The 24,604-nt window shown below is 43.1% G+C and overlaps 1 protein-coding gene across 3 annotated transcripts in view; it reads left to right on the top strand.

The window, feature by feature from the left end:
* The first annotated feature begins 2,484 nt into the window (after positions 1–2,484).
* LNX1 (ligand of numb-protein X 1) overlaps positions 2,485–24,604 on the top strand; it is an 86,355-nt gene continuing 64,235 nt past the window's right edge. For 2 of the 3 annotated variants that reach the window (XM_033159914.1, XM_033159917.1), the window contains exons 1-2: positions 2,485–2,630; positions 22,627–23,120. In XM_033159914.1, coding sequence (XP_033015805.1) covers positions 22,726–23,120 — 395 coding nt within the window. In that variant the 5' untranslated portion in view covers positions 2,485–2,630; positions 22,627–22,725. Of the gene's footprint in view, positions 2,631–13,418; positions 13,644–22,626; positions 23,121–24,604 lie in introns of those variants that run through there. The other variant, XM_033159915.1, reaches the window with a different exon arrangement.

The following is a 24,604-nucleotide window of genomic DNA, read 5'->3' on the forward strand; positions in this document are numbered from 1 at the left end:
GTACATCTCATCAAATTCAGTTGGAACGTGCCGTCATTTGTTATGAGAGCAAACCATTCTGTGGTAAGCCACACAAGGATGTGTTAAAGAGCTGCAGAAATGCAGGCAGTAAACTCCTAAATCGTGGGGCATAATTTCAGTGACTGGGCCCTAGTCCGTTTTGAGACCGGCATATGATGTTGCTCTCCTTTCAGTCAAACAGGCTGCCTCTCAGTTTGGAGATTAAAAAGCGCAACACCCAGATTTAGCATTTTTTCAATCATAAGCATCAAGCAGCCTTTAATGAATCCAATGTAGCAATGCAGTTTGTCTGTTTAATTACATGGCACCACAGACACTTAGTTCTCAGTAATCAAACTGGGTGGCTGTAGAGGCAGACTGCTTGGGAGACAGTGGAAAGGAGGAAATACCACAGGCACTCTGACTGCAGTTCAACACTCAAACATGTTCTTAGTTAACCCTAGTAGATGAAAATAGGGATGTCCTAAGTAAAAGCGGGCCATTATGGGATCAAATCTTCTGTAAATCTGGGACTGTCCCTGGAAAATAAGGACACTTGGAGGGTCTGGTATTGAAATAAGGACTTGTGTTTTTATTTAAAGAGACTAAAAGCACAAGCACAAAAGAGACAGCAGCTTTTGTTACAGCAGTATGCAGAGGCTGTTCAAATGAATACAAAATCCAATCAATATGGGTGTGTCCAACTCTGGACTAGCAAAACTGATAACGAAAAGAGCAAGATCCTCTGCACATGCAGAGGTACAATTACTTTCTGTAGTGAGCCAGCCACTCCCAGGATTTGATGAGTCCCAAGTTCCACATTGTATGGAGCTGGTTTGTGTTGCATATGGTACAATGACTCACCCACTTCTGTGTTTTGCATTGTTTGACCTTTTAGCCTCACTTTGTAGAAAACCTTTCTTCGTTCTTCTTACGTTCAGGGTATACACCTGCCCACTGAGGTGAGTATTTCGTGCATCTGGTAGAGTGGCCCATGAAAGCTTAGGCCATGAGAATTTCCTCTCTAATGTGCCACTAGACTCTTGATTGTTTTTAGTCCAACAGGCTAGGACGGCCGTCCCTTCTGGAAGTCTTCAAAAGTGGCTTCTTTTGCTTTGGAAAGAAACTGCACTTCCCAACAATCAGTAAGGCAGTTGGAAGGGTTGTCTTGTTTGTGATTCACATAGTTGGTGGACCAGTATTTCCTCCCACACCAAGTTGCCTTTCAGAACAAAAGAAGGATTTTTGTTTCAGTAAAGTGCCAATTGTGTGAAACCAGCTCAAAAGCTGCTCTGCTTCTTAGACACTCAAAATTCTGGCACGTTCTCTGCTGGCACCTTTCTACAACAGATTTGCTTTTCTTTGTGTTAACTCGGATTGCATGCTCATATCTATCTTTTCCACACAGTAGAATTGTTACGGCTGCTGGGCAACCATCTTTGGATAAGCTGGTGGTTTGCTAATAGTCAGGGGTGGTTGGCTGACATTCCTTTAGCGGTAGCCAATGTCTGAGGACGTTTTCTTGAATGGCCGATCTACGTGCCGGCTGGGATCTGAAATCAGTTTTCTGTTAGTGAGTGGGTGTGGTAGAAGTGAAGGCAGTTTGAATTTTGTACGTCACGGTAAACCATTGTTATTGCCTTACTATGGGGTAACCAATATGGTTCAGATGTTATTAGATGACAACTCCCATCAACCCCATTTGGGGTTATTGGTTTGTTTGTTTTTACTTAACTCTGCTGGTATGCAGGGGAATCAAAACATGGTTCATTTTTCTCAAACAAACCACAATAATTAAGCCAAGAACAAACAAGAACAAAAGATTGTGGCTTGTTGGAAGTAAAATAAAACACAAACCCAAGTTTGGACATAAGAGCGCACCAGAAATGGTGGTTTGTTTCCCCTGCACAATACCAAGAAGGAGCAAAGAAGCAAAGATTGGTGCAACAATTAACTATGGTTTATTATGATGCTCAAACAAGGCCGGAGGCAGTATTTAAACAAAATGATAAGTAGCGTGGTTGATTGTTAATGAACGACCCTGGATGAGCCTCAGGCTCACACTCCCCCCCTCCACTTCCTTCTCCTCCTGTGTCAAAACCGGGAGCTGTTTTGTAGCTTTCGCTTCTGTTTTTAACTCAGCATTATGTCCAAACATGTGGTTAGTCTTAATTATGATTTATTAAATCTGTAGCATATTTTCATAATAATTTGCTACCGAAGGATATGAGGTGAGAGCAGAGGAGATGTGAGGATCCTAAAAGGGAGAAAATCTTACTGCACATGACATGACTGTTATCTGAACTTCGTATGCAGGCAGGCACATGCAGTTTACTTGTTTCTGGGTAGATGACAGGCTGGGTGCGGCTCGCTGTTGCTTTAAATCTCTCAGGTGCACACAGTGAAGTTTGTCTTTCCAGCCGTCTGTGATGTCATGCATTTCCTTGTGTGGGCCAGCCAATTAAAAAAGTTTTCTTCCTGCAGGTATCAGATTGGGAGATCGAATGACTTGTTGTCGGGCTAGACATCTGTTAAAGAAGGCAGCTTTCTTTTCTCTCCTTCTGGTTGGGATGCACCTTATGACCCTGCAAATGAATTGAAAATCTAGTTGCATACACTGGTAACGAAAGGTGAGTTGAGTTACGCTGTTTTGCTCTAAACTTTCATTCTCGCTTACGGGCTCCAGGCTATTATTACAGAAGCAAATCCTAACCTGTCAGAGGAACTAATTGTGGGGAACCAATATTTGCATGCTTTTAAAAGAGCTGGGTAATGTGCTTGCTTTTAAAGTTTTGAAGTGAAATTTCTGTTCATAACTTTATGCTTCCGTCTTCCACTGTGGCTTTTATTGTGAGAAAGGCCTCCATGAGGTTGCTTGTAACATTGTGTTGGAAGGTTTAATTCACCGAAGCTGCAAACCTGTGCACGCTGACTGGAGAGTAAGTCCCATTGATTTACTGTCAGGTAAAAATGCAGAGTCTTACTATAAGGAGATGGCAGTCTTCACATCGATTACTCTGTAGAACAACATACCTTGAGAAGCGTTTTAAGGATTGCAGTTTAAATGCAGCTGGATTATAGTTTCTGTATGGATTATTTTAAATCCCTCATTCCCCCCCCCCCAAATGCTAATTAAGCAACATCCTTCTGAACATCAGTTGTAATTGCTTTGTTTTATATCCATTGGCTGGTTTATATGGTGAAATGTCACCAGAACCACACTGAAATTTCTCTCACAAAATCTACTGTGGCAGAAGGCTTCCCTTATTTAGTTTCTTGTTACTGGTAACATGATTGGCTTTGTTAAAAAAAGGACAAGGATGGACCTGTCCCTGCACAGAATCTGCCCCAGATTGCAAAGGAGTAGCCTGTGTAAAAATCAGTAATGCTCTGTGTGTGTTTTCAGAAGTCAGTCCCGCTGCGATCAACGAGGTCTACATGTTTAGGTTAGCAGCTTATGGAAGAAGTTATCTGAAGAAGTGTGCCTGCACACAAAAGCTCATACCAAGAACAAACTCAGTTGGTCTCTAAGGTGCTACTGGAAAGAATTTTCTATTTTGTTTAGCTTATGGAAGGTATTTGCTGTTTGGTTTCGAACACAGGTTTATGTTGTGTGCTGGATACAGCAAGCTGATGTTCTAGTGTGATCAAAGCAGCTTTTAACTCTGCACACCCTGTGACCCAGGAAGCTGAATGCAGCCATATATGGTGGCCTGACAGGGTCACAATTTATCTCCTGTTTTTGTTGGTTGCCTGGGACTGCAGGGACAAAAGGGCTGGGCAGAGAAGGACTTGGAGATGCACTTGGCAGGCACCCAAACATGCCAGGTGGTGGATTCTGTGCAGTTCGGTAGAGCACGAGTTGTGCAGCAAAATCCGAAAAGTTAGAATTTGTTATGGGATTGTGTAAGGCGTTTGCAAATACTTTATGTACATGAGGTGTGCACAACTCTGTCCTTTCCCAAAATTTGAAATGGGCAAATCTTTTCATGCTCCTATACTTGTAAGAAGCACTTTAAGAATTTGTTTTGTCAAATATAATACATGCAAATACAGTGCATGCATTTGTTTTCTAAGGACTCCAGTTTAATGGGGAGGTGGAGGAATCGGTATGAAGGATTAATGTTTATTCAGTCGTACCTTGGAAGCCGAATGGAAGCCGTTCCGGAAGTCCGTTCGACTTCCAAAACGTTTGGCAACCAAGGCGCGGATTCTGATTGGCTGTAGGAGCTTCCAGCATGCAATCGGAAGCTGCAAAAGCTGTGTCAGACATTCAGCTTCCAAAGAACGTTTGCAAACTGGAACACTCACTTCCGGGTTTGCAGCGTTTGGGAGCCAAAACATTCGACTCACAAGGCATTCGACTTCCGGGGTATGACTGTAGTAGGAAGCACAACTTCATAAGATTTTTCTGTTAATTATTGTGGTGCTTCATAGACCCTCTTACTCCTGCACTCTTCCTTTCAACTTGAGACACAGTGTATTATGGTTGGTATGTCAGACTAGGACCTGGGACACTAGAGTTCCAATCCGCACTTGGCCAGGATGCTCACTGGGGGACCTCGGGCCAGTCACTGCCTCTCAGCCTAACCAACCTCTCGGGGTTGTTGTGAGGATTACCTGATGAGGGGGAGAACGATGTACACCACCTTGACATCCTTTGGAGAAATAGGTGGGATTTAAATGTAATCAATCAATCAATCAATATTAACTTAAATGGAAGTAGGCATAATAATAATAATAATAATAATAATAATAATAATAATAATAAAGTAATGGCAATTGGCTAACCTCTTACCCAGGCATAGGCAAACTCAGCCCTCCAGATGTTTTGGGACTACAACTCCCATCATCCCTAAATAACAGGACCAGTGGTCAGGGATGATGGGAATTGTAGTCCCAAAACATCCGGAGGGCCAAGTTTGCCTATGCCTGCTTTTACCAGTTGCATCAGCATCAAAGTAACTATAGAGTTACTTAATGAGTTTTCATCATGTTGAACTATGTAATGGTATTAGGCAGACATAATTTCACACTCCCCCCCCCTCCTTCATTTTAGGTGTGGCCTAATTAACTTGGAAACCCTTTTAACAAATAACATAAATAAATAAAATACAATGGGTGTGGCTGGGCACAGTGCTTCAGCACCACTGAGCAATGGACCCGTTTACTATAGGGGAATCCATTAGGGTGGCCAAATCTGCAAAAACAGAAGGTGCATCGGCAAGAAGGAGAATGAAAGACGGCAGAGATGCGCACAAAAATTGCATATGCTAAATCTATGCATCTGGAAGCAAATTTCTAAATAATTAATTTAAACAGAAGTGCAATACTTCTCACAATAGTGGGGAAGACTGCAACCAGATGAGCTGTGTACCAGCTCAGGCTGCTGTTGACCCTGCTAACTATAGATAGACGCCATGAAGGTGTGTACTCTTCCTCGTTTTTTTGATCTTGTACTTGACAGCTCTTGAAACAAAATAGAAAATTCTTTTCAGTAGCACCTTAGAGACCAACTGTATTTTCTACTGAAAAGAATTTTCTATTTTGTTTCGACTATGGCAGACCAACACGGCTACCCACCTGTAACTGGAACTATTGACAGCTCTTGAAACGGAGGACTGTCCCCGGTAAAACAGAACATAAAACAATTGAGTATGATATAGCAAAGGGTATGTGTTATATATCTGTATATCCCTTTGGGGGTCAGTTCTGACTGAAATGTATAGGAGGGTTAAGGAAGTGTTTTAAAATAATTCAGTATTTTATAGTGATGCACCTATTTTATTTTATTTTTTAAAAAAACAACCTTCCACCAACATAAATCCAAAAGCATGTCTGTCAGATAGCATTCTCTTATCCTGTGAAACAATCCCCACTTGCAGTTTCTGGTGCCAGTTCATTTTGCTCTTAGGTTTGTTTTTCCAGTGCCTTGGGTACTTTCTGGAGGGTTTTTCTGACCTTCTGGGTCTGGGCGTTAACGGCTGCAGGCCTTTATTAGATATACTGTATAGCTCTGAGCTGAGAAAAGGAATGTTCCTGGCTCTGAATACTGCATGTCTATTAGAGAAGAAAATGGATATGCTATGTGAGAACTCTGCAAAGGGTCCAGTGGCTCCCAAAAGAATAGCATTTTTGGTGAGAAATGCAAATAAAATGCACAGGCAGGATAAGAGATTTGATTCACTCTATTGGCTTGGAAAGTGTATTGTTGTGCAGAATGTAACATCACCTAATAAATCAAGGATCTTTTTTCCCATGTAAGAAAGATTTAAAAAAAAAAAAAAAAACTTTCCAAACTGACTAGCATTCACACTGCTTGTGCATGTCCAGTTTGACACTTCAAATGTCCAGTTTGAACCGAAACTCCCCAAATACATATTTTTTAACAGAAAACTCTGACATTCCCCCCACATCAAGAACATTAATTTCTAAAGTGCAACTTTTGTGTGGAAGAACACATATAACTTTGTTTTCAGTATTTTAAAGGAGAATAGCTCTTTACTGGACCATCTAGCCTTGATGTGTTTTATAGATGAAGCCATATGAATAGCCAATGCCTGCTTCTTGGGATATCTGTATACAGTGCTTTTTTTCTGGGGGGACGCATGGGTACACATACCCCTAAACATTTCGTGAATCTTAAGTTTGGCCTCATTGAGGGGCAGTATTTCAATATGAGTAGGAAAACGAGAGTACCCCTAAACATTTTTAAAGAAAAAAAGCGCTGTATACCTGAAGGAGCATCTCCACTCCCATCATTCAGCCTGGACACTGAGGTCCAGCTCCGAGGGCCTTCTGGTGGTTCCCTCACAGCAAGAAGTGAGGTTACAGGGAATCAGGCAGAGGGCCTTCTCGGTAGTGGCACCCACCCTGTGGAATGCCCTCCCATCAGACATCAAGGAAATAAATAATTATATGACCTTCCGTAGACATCGGGACTCTTTTAATGTGTGATGTTCGTATCGGGACTCTTTTAATGTGTGGTGCTCTGTTGTGGTGGTGGTGTTAATGTTAATGTGTGGTGCTCTGTTGTTGTGGTGGTGTTTTTATATATCCTGTTGGAAGCTACCCAGAGTTACTGGGGCAACCCAGTCAGATGGACTGGGTACAAAAAGTAAAGTATTATTATTATTATTATTATTATTATTATTATTATTTAATATAATATATAATTAATATATAAACCAATCATCTGTGCAACAAGCAGTGTCCACATTTAAACTCATTAGACAGGTAAAATGAAATTAGACACGTGTCCGGCCATTTATTCAAAACCATGGGAGGAAAACAATTCATATATACAGATCCAGGGTCTGACTGATGAGAATTCTCAAGTCACCCTGAAGTCAACCCTCAAGGATAGGTGTTTGCTTTGATCTTTGTGCTTATAGAGGAGGAACTGCTGTTGCCCTGTAGACTTTTGTTTTCACTCTGGCAATTGAGAAGAGAGGGAAATTAACTGAGCCAAGCTTTCCTCGAGTGACAGATGATTGGAGGGCACCCTCAGAATTCCAAACAGGCAGGGTTTGACAACCTCTGACATGGGGAGCGTAAAATGTAGCCAAGTTTTAAGAGTTGGACTATATATAGGAGTAATTGGATGGATATTGCTCAGAAAAAAGGGTTTTAAAAATTGCTCAGAACAGCCTCCATGACTCGTGACTGTTGCACATGACAGACAAAACACACACACACAGTGGGCTTTGGCATGTGGGTTGTTCCCATTGTGTCAAGAGTCTCTCATACCATTTCAAGACATTAAATGACAGTGACTGGTTGTGGGTTGACACGAAGCTGTTTACATAAATGGAACTGGTCTACTTAGCGACTTGCTCTCCATGAGTACAAGGCATATTCATGTGTCAGTTTGTAATGTGTCACCCACTTAGACCTCTAGCTTTCAAGCTCAGGTATGGAGTACTCTCAGGTAGCTCAGGCATTGGTCAGTGGCTATGCTTGTGCATATGAAATGTAGCTGTGGTGAAATGGTTGGCTTGATGAAAGCCAATAGGAAAGCAGAGATACTGAGGATAGTTTGGTGGAATAAAGAGTGCATGATGCAATCTATTTCTAGAGTAGCTAAGGGATGGCAGGAGGTGAGCTTTCAGTGCAGAAGGCCTTGGATTCTTTCTTTACGCAGGGCTAGGAAAACCTAAAGAGTCAATGCACAAGACAGAGAATAGGGAACTAGATGGGTCAGTGGTCTGACTCAGTATCAGGCAGTTTCCCATGTTCCTGTGTTCCTAAAGAGGCTTCAGTTCTAGCACAAGACTCATTCAGGAATATGTGATTATGGGCAAGTCATCCAAACATGCTCCATGTCATCTAACCAGTGAGATGAGTTCATGTGTGGAAGCATGAGGCTTCTTTTAATAACATCCGAATACGTGGAAGCCCCGTAGATCAAAGGAACCGCAGGAACACGCAGAACAATTAAAACATAATATGCTAAGTGCCGTAGAGTTAATGCACCTGGTTAACTATCACGTGTGCTGAAATTATGTAACTCAGCTATTTGAATAATATCTGACAAGTGTTCTGCGGTACGTCTCAAAACTGCCTGCAGCTTCTTGGTTGATAACCCACCGGACTTGTTGGACAAGAGTTGGCCTTGAAGCTAAGTGGCAAGTGCAAGGAGATCTTTAGAAAGTGAACTGCAGTTGTAGTCCTTGGATGGAATCCAACACTGTGCGATTGGACTTTGGCTCACATGGTGATTCAGCTTTCGCACCACCCCTTGCAGCTACCTGCACTCTTAAAAAAAAACTGCTCTGGAAGGTCCCCCAGAGCAGATTTTGAGGTGCAAAGAGGATTGTGAGACAGAGGAAGGTCAAGGAGCAGAAGTCTGTTCTGCTAGGGTACAGACAATGTTGGATACAACCCCTGGGACCTGTGAGTGGCCCTGGAACATTTTATAAGGAAAAGTTGTGCATGTACTTTAGAAATAAAATGAAGAAATGTGCATGCATCTGAAAAACACATGCACAGGAGCAAGTGGGAGGGGCTGAAACCCAATGTGCATTTACATGGGAACAGGTCCTGTTAAACTTGCTGTGAATAAACATGCATCAGGCTGCAGGTTCCAAAGGTATAAGATAAAATGCAGTGTTTTAAAGGAAGGAGGGTTTTAGGGTTGTATGTGTGCATGGGACTCAGGTGGCACTGTCGTCTAAACTACTGAACTTCTTCAGCTTGCCAATCAGAAAGTTGGCAGTTTGAATCCGCGCGACAGTAGTGAGCTCCCATTGCTCTGTCCCAGCTTCTGCCAACCTAGCAGTTTGAAAGCATACCAGTGCAAGTAGATAAATAGGTACCGCTGCGGCAGGAAGGTAAATGGCATTTCCATGCACTCTGGTTTCCATCACAGTGTCCCATTTCTCCAGAAGCGGTTTAGTCATGCTAGCCACATGACCTGGAAAGCTGTCTGTGGACAAACGCTGGCTCCCTCGGCCTGAAAGCAAGATGAGTGCCAGAACCCCAGAGTCGCCTTTGACTGGATTTAACTGTTCAGAGATCTATCTGAGACCCTGGCATTGCAGGGGGTTGGACCAGATGGTTCTTGGGGTCCCTTGCAGATCTACAATTCTATTATCTGCTGTGCCATAGTGACATCATCACATCAGGCCAGTTTGGGACTCTTACAAGCACAGCTGCTGTCTGGGAGGCATTGTTGCAGGAATAAGGCTGTATTTGGCCTTTCAAGGGAAAGCTTCTCCACTTGCTCTACTCCTCACAACCTTGGTAGAGTTGCTGGCTGAGTGAAGCAGCCGCCTGATGATTTACTCCCACTTTTTCTTACATCGGGAATGGATGCATTTGGGAGGCATGAGACTTAAAAAAAAAAGAGGTTGTCTAAAATATCTGCATTTTATCACTTGGCCGCCTTGGGGATATTTCTGGTCGAAAGGCATAGTAATAAACTCTAACTGTCTGCTTTCCTCCCTTTTGGTTTGGGAAGTTGCATGATTGAGGCATGGCAAAGAAAACTCCCAGGTCCGCCGAGGTTCCCTAGGCTCTGGCATATGGCAGTGATGACATGTATTTAATTGTTCAGCAAGATTTATAAGCAGCTCAGTCACAAAATATCTCTGAGCCATTTGTAGAACATGGTATGAAATAGTTGTTACAATAAACTTTAACAACAGTAGATAGGATAAAAATACAGACGAAGTCGACAGTTTGAAAATCAAATGCACTTAATAAAATTACGTGTCTGGTTGTGCAGACACCAAATCGAGGCACCAAATTTACCCTGGATCCACTATGGAGTGCAAATGTATTATTTTTCAGACATCCAGGGGACAACCAGGAATTACTCACTCTGCTCCAAATTAATTCCAGAGAGAACTTGGACAGGTCAATCAATCATTAACTCAACTGCAACTATTAGGATCCAACACAGATGCTACCGTCGTACAAGCAGGGACGTGAGCATTTCCACCCTCGCCCCCTCAAGATTTGCGGTTTGTTTAGCCTGGCTATCCAAATCAAATTAACTGAAAGGCCTCAATTATCAATTTAACGTCTGGGGAATAACTCCGTTTTTATTGTACTTGAGTTCCAGGAATCTCAGGCACACTGGATGGGAAGCCAGCTGGTTTCTCTATATAAACTGAGCCAGCTGAAGATGAAAATAAATCTGCTTCTGGCTACATTTTGCCAAACTGAAAGAAAATATGCAAAAAGTTTCACACATCTCCTCCTCACCCCACCCGTGTTTCTCTCTCCCCACAATCTATGAACAGTGATTCCACCATAAGCTCACTCATGTATTGCATTAAAGTCATGCTTCATCTAAAACCATGCAGTGATGGAGTGGCACCAAGTTATTACTGGGAAGGCTTTGCGTTGGTGGCTTTGCTGTCAAGTCCAACAGCTGTGAGTGAATTACGCAGGCCTTGCTTAAATAGTGCCCCAAGCAAAACATTGTGCCACACAAACCCACACAGTTATTATGCAACATTTCTGAGAAAAGCTACTTTTCAGGGGGGTTTTTTGTTTGTTTGTTTATTTGCCCATTCAGAGTCATCTCCCCCTGGTTCTTTGGTGCCCTGTTGGTTGCTCGGGCAGTTAAGCAGTGTTAGGTTGATTCTTGTACTGTGGACACATTTAGACTGAGGAGCTGCCTGCTACTGTTAACTGAAAGGCTACTGACTATGTTTGTTGTCACATGTTCAATCTTCTCTTGAGGATCAAATTCAGGAAGAGCAAGTTTGGCTTGCTCGAAGCAGGAGGGGCTGTGCAGTGTTCCAGTTTGAAACAAACAACCAAATTTTAAAACCAAACAAGAAAGGCACCAGAAATGCATAATGGCACATTTATGCAAACAATTTAAAGTTGGACAGCCATGAGAAGCACAGAGGAAAAGGCAATACGATCAAGAAAATGGGACAATTTGAGGATGGTCCTTGGGCAGAAGAGGGGGTTTCAGCAGATGTAGCTTGCATAACAATCTTTTACATATGGCCCCCTTAGGAGGCAAGTATTTGTGTCATTTGAAGAGAGGAGGTAGAGGAATGCCAAGTTCACCCCATGGGACGAAAATCCTGTGCTGGCTCCATTTTTATTTACATCTGTGTGCCTTTTTGGCTTAGCCAAACTGCTGGATTTTTTAAATGCTGGGTTTTCTTTTCTTTATTTGTTTTATGGACTTGATTCAATTAGAACGAACAAAAATAGCTTGTAGAACAGAATGAATTCGGTTTAAGGAAGGGATGTTCCCATTTTTCATGCCTGTCAACAAGCTTTGCTGTAGAGGCATGGAAATTTAGCGTAGAATTTGTTTGCCTACAGAGCTTGGCTTTCACTTTAACCCCCCCCCCCCCACCACCACCAGGGGATTCTCGGAGTTATGGTGTCAACCTCAGTTCTTGGATTCCCAGGGGGGCATTGGGCAGGACCTCTAGTGGTCAGAGAAAGGATTTTCGAGTCCCTAAATATCCCTTCTGTGTTGCATTTCCTTCCACCTCCTTGCAGTCTTGCATCAGTCCTTGCCGTTCGCTCATTGGATATATTCCTAACAAGTTTTGCTTTCAAAATAATGAGAAAGCTTCCATTGCTCAGCTAGGTACACATCCCCTAATTTGACTGAAATGCATCTGTCAGATTCACCCTTGCCTGTACGTCTTCCTGCTTTTTGGCCTATTGGATATGTTGAAATGAATGGCAATTTCATTTAACAGACTAGATAACTTGCAGTACTTTAAATAAAATATACTCTATAATGTTAATTTTAAGCTTTGTAGATTTCATTTTTTTCAATTACGTGATGGCTTCTTTGTTCCCGCAATTATATTAAGATATCTCTCTAATTACTGGTATGTCTTAGTCTTAATTGGCTTTCCAATCTTTTGAGTTCAGTTAACAGCCATCTTCCCACTGCTGACCTTGGTAGCCATAAGTCTAAAAATGTATCTCTCAGGTTTTTGACAGGTCTGGCTTAGCTCTATGCGTATGTCCATGACAATGGAGTCTTCCTTCCCCAATCTTCCCCATCTTCAAAATAGGAGTCCCCAATAACTTGCCTTAGGGCTCTTCCATACTTGGGGCTCATCCACACCTCATTTTAAGCTTGTAATTTGATCCTATCCATGCTTATTCAGAAATTCCATTTAATTCAATGGAAACAGAGCCTTTCACATTTCAATGGTGCCCCAAGCAAGGCCAAAATTTGGTACCCAACGCTCACCTTCCGTTCTGCCCAATTCACTACATTATCATTGTGGCGCCCTGCAGCACCCACCCAGTGCACGGAACCGGTCACACTGCCCTAAATCTGCCTCTGATGGAAAGTGTAGATGAGATCACAGCTGTGAAGCCTGAGCCTATTTGTGTTTAATTGAAGGTGCCCCAATGCATTCAGTGACACCTTATTTATATGGAGGTGCAAAGACAGTTACAGTCTTTAAGCATAAGATCAGGCTGTATGTTTAAGAGCAATCCTGCAGGGTCATTTCCCCCCCCCCCCACACACACACCCTAGGGAGAAACTGAATTGCTCGATGCCACCCAGTGAGCCTAACAGTTGAATGAGGATCTGAACCTGGTTTCCCAGATCCCAGCTATTGGACACTTGAGTGATCTTTATTAACTGCCAAAAAGTGATATTTCCAGATCAATACAACTGTGTCCTTGGATCTTTATGATGTGACCGGACTGCCTGGGGGAAATAAACCCCACCTGAACATTCAGAGGAACAACTTAAGTGGCATTCAAGCAATTTGCACTCTCTAGCCCTATGCATTTGCATAATGAGATTTATTGCATGCAGTGCCGTTGCATTTATGAGGGCAATTAGGAGGAGTACATACTTTGAGGAGTAGTTCAGGAGAGATCAGGCACCTGACTTGGTTTACACCACATGACTGGCTCCTGATGTATAGGTGAGAAGCATGCCGGTGAAGCAGTAAGTTCACGTCTGCCTGTTGCTGTTGATCAGCGTCTTGGGACAGGACTTCTCTTGCCTTCAGAATCAGCCAAGAAAGTATCTGTCAAAGCTTATGTTGATTAGGTTACTCAAGAAGTAGGAAAAGTCGGAGAGCATTCTTTTTGGAAGGTGAAATACTCTGAAGTCACTGGTCTTTTGAAATATGTGTGAACTGCTGCAGGACATTGCTATATGGAATACAGCTAGAGACAAGGTAAGCCCCTTCTCTGTAAGATGCAGAGCATGGACTCTGCGCATCTTGTGCAGCGCTGGATGGGGGACTGAGCATGTAGCACATGGACTTGACCCTCCATCTAAGAATACACACGTTGTAGCCTGCTTCCATGAGAAAATAGCATCTGGTTGCTATTCCTGTGGCTGCAATTTGTTTTAACTGCTTTGAATACTGAATTTTAAATTGTTGTATAACCTGCCCTGGGAGCTTCTGGAGAAGGGCAAGGAATAAATTCACTACTACTAATAATGATTGGGGTAGGGCTGTTTCCAATTGTGTGCTAATGACTGGATTGTATATACACATGGAAACCGTGGCAGAGGATTTGTGTGAAATACAAATATTTTACCATTGCTATATTTTTTACCATGACCATTTTTTCACCATTTTACAGTATTTTTTACCATTTTAGCATGTCTATTTTTTTTTTTAGCATCCTGCACCTCTGTTGTCTGTGACTATGACTGAGTGTTTAGAATTCACAAAATGGACTCGATGGGCTTAGTTGTGTCAAGGTTTTCTTAAAAAATATAAAAAGATTGGAGAGTTAAGTTGTTGCAGCTGAGACTGGTTTGTTGTAAGGTTTACAAGGTGTCTGTGGAAACTTGCACTGCTTTGTATTGGATCCATACGTAGGCACATTGTAATCCTTTGGAAGGAAGTCTTGCTGTGTTCAATGGGGGTTGACTCCCAGGGAAGTGTGCATATGATTGCAAACAAAAACTAGGCAGCGTATACTCCCTCCCCTTTTTCTTTCTCATACACAAATGTCGAAAACACATGGTGTGGTTTTACTGAAACCTTTGTCGAAGAAATAATTATTTCCTAAAACTGCATGGACATTTCCAAATCAAAATTCAGATCCAGTGTGGAGTGTTGACTAGGACCTGGGAGACCAAGAGTCAAATCCCCACTCAGTCATGAAGCTCACTGGGTGACCTTGGGGCCTCTCAGCCCAACCTACCTGATAGGTTGGATAAAATGGGGGAGAGGAGAACTTGGTCTGCCACCTTGAGCTGCTTGGAAGAAAGACAATCAATAAACAGAATCCACTGGAGGTGGAGCTACAATTGCCCAAGTTTTGTGCATGCACATTCCTTTAGAGCAGGCTTCCTCAACCTTGTCCCTCCAGATGTTTTTGGCCTACAACTCCCATGATCCCTAGCTAGCAGGACCAGTGGTCAGGGATGATGGGAATTATAGTCTCGAAACATCTGGAGGGCCAAGGTTGAGGAAGCCTGCTTTAGAGGTGTCATGATAAGAGAAATGAATTGCTAAAGTGTGATGTTTATCTGTAGCTTCAGCTATTAGGGAATCCTCTCCTAAGAAACACACAATCGATGACCGTTTGGATTCTTGTCGTGTTGGAAGTGCAAGGGAATCAGCTTGTAGATGCATGGGCCTTTGGTTATTTGGAAGTTGTTTTTCAGCTGGTGAAGGAAGCCCAAGAAGTCGCCTCCTAGGTCTGCTGAGTCAGGCATTCCACAAGGTAGGCGCCACCCTGCCTGGAAAGAACCTGTTTAGTCCTGGGTGTTCTCATCGATATTAATTCAGGGACCAGGGAAAACATTGAGTAAGGCCACTGATTGCCCTGGTATCAAAGGCTAGAGCTGAATATAAGCAGTGCTATTTTTCTAGAGAAAGAGGTGCCGGAACTCAAGAATGCCTCCTGGCAATGGCGCCCACCTGAGAGGTGCCAGAACTGAGTTCCTGTTCTGCCTGACAAAATCCCTGCTTATTTGTTCAATGCATGTCTCACCCTTCCTCCCAAAGGAGCCCAGGATGGTAAACACAAGCAATAAAACAAAGCATCTAAAACAGTTTCAGTTAGCACAAATAGTTTTGAAAAATAAGTAATGATACTAGTCTTTCATGTGAATTTGGCCTTGGAGAGATTTTCTTGTGACTCTAATGTAGCATTGGATAACTAACGTTGCAAAATTAATTGCACTATTTTAGATTTTAAAAAATATATATGCCACACTTAACTTATGGTTGGTATTTGTTTTATAAGCATTTCCTATAGAAAAGCGGCTTTCTCTGCAGTGGCTCCTTGTTTGTGGAAGCTCTCCCCTGGGAGGTTTGCCTGGCACCTTCATTATACACCTTTAGGTGCCAGGGAGAAACATTCCTCTTTAACCAGGCCTTTTGCTGATGAACATCTTAAAGTAAAAGTAAAGGGACCCCTGACTGTTAAGTCCAGTCGTGGATGACTCTGGGGTTGCAGCGCTCATCTCGCGTTACTGGCCGAGGGAGCCGGCGTACACCTTCCAGGTTATGTGGCCAGCATGACTAAGCCGCTTCTGGCGAACCAGAGCAGCGCATGGAAACGCCATTTACCTTCCCACCGGAGCGGTACCTATTTATCTACTTGCACTTTGACGTGCTTTCGAACTGCTAGGTGGGCAGGAGCTGGGACTGAGCAACGGGAGCTCACCCTGTTGCAGGGATTCGAACCGCCGACCTTCTGATCAGCCAGCCCTAGGCTCTGTGGTTTAACCCACAGCGCCACCCGCCTCCTTTTAAATCTTATACCCCTTTAAAGTGTGTTTGTGGGATGGGGGAGTTATTGGGGTTTTAAAATCATGTATTTTGTGTTTTTATGTTGTGAACCACACTGAGATCTGCGGATGAAGGGTGGTATACAAATTTAATAAAAATAATAATAATAGGCTGAAATCTTTTACGTCCTTTTGTGGAAGCATATCCTATGGGATATGTGCCTTGGCTTCTGAGGGCACAGCTTGTAGGATGGAAGAAGTTTGAGGTGGCCTTGAGGAGCAGCCATAGGGAGGGTCACATCGCCAGAGTTGTGAGGTAGGGACAAATTTAGTCCTGCGTGAGTGGTGCACATGCACTAGGCGCTGAGCCAAGGGGCACCATCTCAAATCCCAGTAAGTGAGGCGCTGGGCTTAGGGAAGAAGGCAGGAGGCTCTGACAGGGTCCTAGAGTCCTCCCATCTCCTTTCCAAAGCTTTGTTAGTGCTTTCCCTGCTTTGGAACGCAGCATGAGGGCCGAAGGGGGCACCAAATTTTCGCTTTGCACAGGGCTCCATAGTACCCAAGTACACCACTGTGTGAGGGCAATTGTTCCTTACAAGATTTGGTACAAGAAGGGAGAAACCAGCATATTTAAGGCAGTCCTGCCCTTTGCCCAAGGTTAGTTTTGTGAGGCAGGCGATGCTTCTCCTCTCCCAATTTTTTAGCAGTTGCCCTGAGAGTCTTGGATGCTTTGCAGAATTGGCCTTTGCAGAGCAGGCTTGTTGTCTTCCCCAGGGCACTGTACTTGGGATGGGATGTGTAGCTTTAATTGGTCTAATTGGACTTGTTAATTTTTGTCACGGCTTGGCAGGTGGCCAGTGAATTTACCTTTGGAGGTGAGAAAGAGCCTGGGAGGTAACAAGGAAAGGTGGAGAGCTTAGCACAGATTGCTATCTCCTTAGGGACAAGCTGCGGTGGCAGAGTACAAGTGGCTGCAATTTGGAGCTGGCATTCAACTCACCCTGGGATTGGGCAGACTTGCCCAGTTGGGGATAGGTCAATTGGTGGGGCAGCCATGCTGGGCCCCAGGAGCATGGGGAGCTCCTTAATGACTGGTGTGGTGATGTTAATTGTTAAAAGTTGCCCGTTTAAAATAAAGTTGTGGCCTTCTTAAATCTATTTATGTGTCTGACTCTTTTATTGGCACACATAATAAGCATGTTTCAGATGGAGCATCCCATTTAAATCTTGTGCCTACAGCTCATCAGATGTCAGCCAATGGCAGGTGTCATAAAAACAAGACAATTGCTGTAATAGTTTTGGTGGTATGAGCAGCAGTTGGATTTTCTGTTGTATTTGAAGGCTTTGGTGTCTACCTTTGAAAAGCCACTTCTAGTATTTAAAGTTAGAATGTCATATGTTCGACTTACTCATTTCAGATGTGCTCTGCAAGTGGAATACTTACATCCCTTGAACATTTTGGCTGTACTTTAGTTGAGATATCAGTGTTTTAAGGTTACTATCATACATACAAAACTAACAATACATGATGAACAGAATCATAGAGTTCGAATGTACCCCTAGGGGTCATCTAGTCCAACCCCCTGCAATGTAGGAACCTCCCCCCCAGTATGGGACTCGAATCCCCGGCCCTGAGGTTAATAGTCTCTTGATACTTAATAATAGCAAATATAGGCAGTCAAAATGTATTTGTTTTTAACCATGCGCCATGACAAAACAGGGTTGTATTTAGAGTTCAGAAAAAAAATGCGGGCTGCATATATAAATAGAAGACCCGCTGCAAACAATTGTTACTAATGCTACAGTTGCAAAAACCACAAAATCATTTCTGGGTCAAATAAAACAAGAAGCTTATTAAACATCTCCACAACAACTTATATAAGATGATCTTCCATGACATGCAGCACCCTTAATGCACCACAGCTGCCATTATTCTTTGGGAGAATCCGTGAGCTTTTAAACATATGGTGTGGATGTGACCAAAGACTCAGTCCAGGCATGTCAGCAGGATATTTGAAATGGCTCTTCTGTTGGGTTGATCACCTGTACTACCCTCTGGAATGCCAGACAGCGAGCTATAAATCACATTCTGCAAGGCACGATATAAGCCACAAGATGTTTCATGTGAATCAGCCCTCCTGTGGGCTTGTGCTCCAGGAATGAGCTACTTCCTGTGAGCAAGAGGACAGCAGGTAGCAAATTTTGGCGCTGAGATTTCTATGTACTCTTTTGATTGCAGCACGAGGGCCTGATCCAAGAAAGTCTTGCCTTACCTTGCTATGTCTCCCTCACTCCCCGCATCGCTATGAGCCAGAGCAGGGAACCAAGCAGTGCCCAGGAACCAAATACCGCTCCCATGGAACCTCCGCCAGCAGTTCCTCACTTCTTGAGTATCATTTCTTCTTGAATGAGTTGCCAATTTCTCACTTGAACTGGCAGTAATTCAGAGCTGCAGTATCTGTCTCCAAGGGTGCAGAAAGTTAGCTGGGACTTGCTCTGTATACTAGGACGTGGGTTGTGCCAGCGTTGTGTAGGATGTCATTAGGTCAGACTCTTAGTATGAAGAATAAAAGCCTACAGTCTGGAATTTGTGGATTTAACATACTGACACATACCCGTGTCTGTGTTGACTTCACTATATGTGTCTGTACTGGGTCTTTTTGATCTTCTTTTTTTACAACAGCAGAATATGGCCTGAAGGGAGCAATGCTTCTCTCTTGGCCTGTTTTTTTTTTATTATTATCATCATTGTGGATATAATTGTATTCATGACCTGTAAAAGAAAGCACCACATTCCAGCTAAACCTGCTTTCAACTGGATAAACTGCTCTGGAGTCTTGCACACAAGAGAGAACGAGGCAGAGAGAGAGAGAGAGGTGATAGAGCAATAGCTTCACAATCTGAAGCTCTTGTTCACAACCCCAGATGCTGACGCATTGAGGTGACTTTTCAATAAACTCTTTGTGTGTCAGCCGCACTCGCTTACAAAATGGTAGCAACCTCTAACTGCCTGTAATGAAAGCCGATTAATTTTCCGACGGCACGTTGGAATCCCTTGAAGTGTCACGGTATTGTTGGCATCATATTTACCAGTTCTGTCAACTGACTGGAATTTTTAAGCAGATGGGAGGGACTGGTCAGTTAATAACTGATGCAGAAACATAACCAGGAGGTGAATTGTTAGGGAGGTAGTCTGGTGAGCAGCAGAAGCGTAGACCCGTGCCCCGGTCCTTTAAGCACCTAGTAGCACCCCGACCAGCAACACAGCCTCAGGCATCTTCTTCACTAATTTTCGTTTCCCACATACATCCAAGAGAAGGGAGAGGTTAGCTGGAGTGGTAGGAGCTGAAATTCCACTACATATATCACCACCCTACATGCTCTAGGCGGAATTACACACATTTTGCTCTGCCTGGGTTCCTCGCAGTTAGAATGCTGGCATAGAACAGTGCACAGGCAAAAATTGTATTGAACTGTACTGCTTTTAATGTGTGTGTGTTTTTATTTAAAAAAAAATTCTGGACACCTCCCTGATAGGTGGTATTATAAATACTTCTATAAGTAAATAGCAAATGTAGCCACACCTTCCCACTGGCCACAACCCTCTCTTGCTCTCAACTCTTTCAACCCCACCATTTTGCCTCATGAGGTCTTCAGCTCCAACCACATCTCACACGGTAGGCCTCAGGCCTACTTTAACACTGGGCTGGCCTCTATATCACACTGTCCCATTTTACGTGGGACGCCCCAGATTTACAGAAGCCACCCTGACTTCTGATCCCAATCCTGGATGTCCCATTTGGGCTCCTGTGCTCTGGCTGTGCCAGAGTGTGGACCCAAAAGACGTACATCTTTTTGGGTCCCATGCTGTGGCCTGAGTCAGTTGTGGGACCAAAAGACACACTCTTGCCTTGTAACCACGCATCGTCCGCTCCTCTTCCTCCTTCTGGAAATGCAGTGCTGGTACATTGGTTGGAAACCTGAATCACTGTGGCCCTTCATCACCACTGTGGTGCTGATGGAGGACGCAAGTGAAGGTGCGTAAGGGCCCATCAGCGGGATGGTCTAGTGGGGAGTGCCTTAAGCAAGGAAACGGGATGCACCTCCCCTCGGATCTAAGTCATGCCCATTAACTTCAATGGGACTTCAGCAAGTAGGAAAAGCATTGGATACAATCCATTGAACTCAGTGGGTCTTGGTTCTGAGTAAACATGCTTAAGAGCTGCCCTGCTAATGACCTGAATGCCAAGTTGTTAATCATGCATTTATACAACCTTTCTATTTTGTTTTGGTATCCTCAAGATTAAATAAACAGAATCAAACCTGGCACCTCCAGGGAATGACAACAGAATAAGGCACAGCACATTACTTGCATTATGGATATAGGCCGTGGCTAACATAAATATTGTATAGTGACCCTAATCCATCTTTGCTTTTATCTGATGCCTGCCACAAGTAGTAAATCGAGAAGGGATTCCCCCTCCCCCGCCCTCTCCCACTGGCATTAATGAAATTGTTGTATAATCTTTCAGGGCTATAGCGGTTATAGTACTTTTTTTTCATATGTAATCCTGAATGCTCGAGAAACATAATGTCTCCCTAGGGAATGGATTTCATACTGAAGCAGCAGGCAGAGTTATGCCTTCAATAAGAGAGATGCTGCGGAATTTTGTGGGGTCCACTGGGAAGCCAGCCTTGAATTACGGCTAGGTGTGGCATGAGGCAGGAAGAAAGGAAATGTATTTTTGCAGTTTGTTAGGTACAGGGCACTTTCACATGGAAGCCTTTTGCCCAGCTGTTTTCCTTCTCATTTCCCCTTAACCAGAATTTGGGGTGGCACAGCACTGTCCATACCTTTCCTAATTTTTATCATTTTTCATCCTCGGCATTCTCTCTCTCAAGACAAATGGATGCCAACAATACCTCTAAGACATGTCACACAGCATGTCAGAAACAAACTATATCCAAAAACTTAAATCGTTTTGTTTTGAAATAGAGACGCCTTGGGAGTTTTGACAACTATACCTGTCTTAACAATATTAATCAGAGTCCCTGCCCCGCCCCCCGAAAGGAAAGTCTGTCTTAACAAGGAGATTGGGACATGTTACAACATGACGCGTTAAAGTTCCTCCTGTTTACTTCACTGAAAATCCTGGTGGTGGTTGCAGATATATCCGGGAACTCCTACTCTGAAGTTACAAGCTTAAAAGTGAGATTTGAACTTAGTGCCGCAGTGATTTCCAGGATCTTCTGACATTGCTGTTGTACATTAAGTAAAATTCAGACTTGCAGCTCTTTGCCACAATGGCAAGATTTTTCTAGAGACTCCCAGGGCACTAACTTCACACCAACTCTAAAAATATATTCTGTGAGTGATTATTCTTTAGGCTAAGCAGCCAAGTGATGAGGTAAATAATAAGTTGCTGCAAAGTGACATATGGATGATTTTAAAGTGTCACCATTCTATCACCCAGAGCCCTAGACGTTGACCCTGATGTCAGTGTCTTGGGGTCATCCATGCAGATCAGCAATCCAGCTGTCCTTCTCTGCTCCCCCTCCCTGCCCCAAGCATGAACCATGTGTTTTTAACAGCTGTTTCACAGCTTGGATATACACCACTAGGATTTTGTGAAGACATGAGAGCCGATCAAGAGCAGACCAGAGGAAGTTGTCACCCTATATATGTATGATATATAGTGTTTATCACCAATTTTATGGAGATGTGATGCTTGCAGAAAAAGAGAAGAAAAAGCATAGGTAGTGGTTGCAACTCTAAGGAATAATGTGAGTAAAAACAACAACACCGCGAGTTGAACAACATGAAACACGTAGGTTTATCTTGCCACATTGTGTTCCCTACTTGTTGGGTAACAACAATCATACAGAGCATCTGTTTTTTGAGTGCTCAAACTCTTCTGCAACCTTTATGTCAATAATCCTCACAACCCTGTAAGGTAGGTCAGTATTATGAGAATCATTGTGTTGTGTACGATAAAATGAAGGACTGGGATGGAAGAGGCCCAGATTCATTTCCTCTCTTGGCCATAAAGCTTACTGGGTGACCCTGGGCCAGTCACACTCTCTCCGTCTAACCTGCCACGCATGTGATGATAAAAAAGGGAGAATGGTGACACCAGCTTGAGCTTTCTTGGTGGAAAGGCAAAATGTAAATGCAATAAATATTGAATAATAATGTTATAGTTCCCACATATTGCACATTGGCAGACAGGTGAGGGTGCAGAAGCCGAAAGATGAGTGGCTGACAAAAACCGCTTACGGAGTTGACCGACAGTTGCATAGCACCATTTCTGCTGTTGTTTGTTCTTTAATATGAACTCCTATTAAGCTTTGAATCACTGGCTTGCACAATAAGGTTTGTCTGTTGTGCCCTGTTCCCTAAAATTATCAACCACTGAAGTTGCAACACAATTTCATTTGATCTTTGCTCTGTTCCCCTACAGGTTTGAAGACCAACAGGAACAGCGGGCAGTTTTGTGGATTAAGATTAATACCTGGATAGAAGATACATTTTCTTTACCCCTTGTGCTGTTTACCCCAAGATGAGTCAAAAAGACCCATCAGAAGGAGTGGAAAGAAGCTCAGAAGAACCCTTATGTTTGATCTGTGGCCAGCCCCACCTCCCAGAAGAGAACCATGTCTATAGCTACACAGAAGAAGTGGATGACGATCTAATCTGCCACATTTGCTTGCAACCGCTGCTTCAGCCTCTGGACACGCCATGCGGCCACACCTACTGCACAATTTGCCTTACGGATTTCCTAGTGGAAAAAGACTTTTGCCCGGTGGATCGCAAAACTCTGACCCTACAATCTTGCAGAAAGTCAAGCATATTAGTCAATAAACTCTTGGATAAACTAATGGTTAGCTGCCCTTTCACAGAGCACTGCTCCGAGGTCGTGCAACGCTGTAACCTTCAGCAGCATTTTCAGAATGGGTAAGTCCTTCTGTATATTTCCGCTCCCCCTGTTCACTGACAGGAATCACATCAGTGTCCTTTGTGTTACAGCTAATGGCTTTTTTCCCCCCAACAAGAAAACGAACCGGTTCTGTTGCAAGTTAGTTCGCTGTAAAAAGTAGGTGTTGAGTCTCCCTAGTGAGGCTGTAGCAGTTACTAATGGAAGACTCTGCCCTAGTTGGGTACACCAGAGGGAGATATATTATCAAGGGCTATTGGTAAAGCCTTATTCCACTTTGTTGAGTCACAGTATGAGAAGAATGAATGTTATGCACACAAACAAAATGCGAGGAAAACCTCTCCTAAAATGAATCTTTAAAGCTCCCCATTCTTTTTCACTTTATTTAAATCTTAAAGAGCTGAAATCTGCAGCTATATATTGGTGATACTTTACACCTCAGAGCCTGATTAAGGTATTGAAGCAGTGCCACAAGTGTGTATGTGGATGCTGATTTTTGTATATTTGAGGCATACAGGCTCGGGCATATTAAAATGGAATATAGATGGTCTATGTAGAACAACAGGCTACACATTTCCCATCACACCCTGAAATATGTTTTTTTTTTAGGATATCAGAAGAACATGCCTTCAAAAGATGAAGGGTTTCTATAAACATTAACAAATTATATTTTGGATCCTCATAATGTCATAAATATGTTCGCCTTATACCTATTGGATTGGGTACTGGAAAAATTAAGAGTAGTCAGAGTATAAATCCAGCCCAATATTATTTCTCTTTCTTGTTCCTTTTCTTCTGAATTGTTTTCTTTTGTAAATATAAAACATGGCCTCCCCAGTGTGGCAGATTCCTCACTCTTCACAATAACATTTTTTACAGGACTCGCCATGCAGATTGAGGGTGTATGAATCCCTTCTCTGCTGTAATATTTTACTCACTGGGTGGATCAGGACTATCTGGTTGTGATGAACGTCCCTGCTGTGGAGCTGAGACATGGTGATTTACAACGGGGGATCATTCTGATCCACCTGTTATGAGGGCTGTATTTACTGTGTATTTTCCAATGTGAATTGCCTTTAACAATTGTAGGAAAGATACAGCCAGCCAGCTGTGGAAACCCAAGGTCCTCTCTTTTGCTGTAACATATGGTATTACAAGCTAGTATTCCTAACCAATACTCTGAAGTCCATTATTTTGTGACATTTTGGTTGGCCCAGATAAAGATATCGCCCAGCTGTGGATTGTGGAGGTTTTCACATGGAGGCAGTGGTCTCTAGTTGGCTAGATTGGACCAGAGTCAAAGGGAGGAAAAATCTGCCTTCATTTTCATTCTCAGAAAATATGTAGTCTTGGGCAAGTTTCTTTATTTGTACTTAATTTCTACCTGTCTGAGCCTGCCTCCCTTGTGCTTCATTAAATTTATCCCTTATTAAAATTATCCCTTACCCGCCTAGTTGACTGAATTGCTGTCGGGCTAAACGTAAGATTTATTTTGCACTTCGAA

This window comes from Lacerta agilis, chromosome 9 (genome assembly GCF_009819535.1).
Source record: "Lacerta agilis isolate rLacAgi1 chromosome 9, rLacAgi1.pri, whole genome shotgun sequence".
Lineage (NCBI taxonomy): Eukaryota > Metazoa > Chordata > Lepidosauria > Squamata > Lacertidae > Lacerta > Lacerta agilis.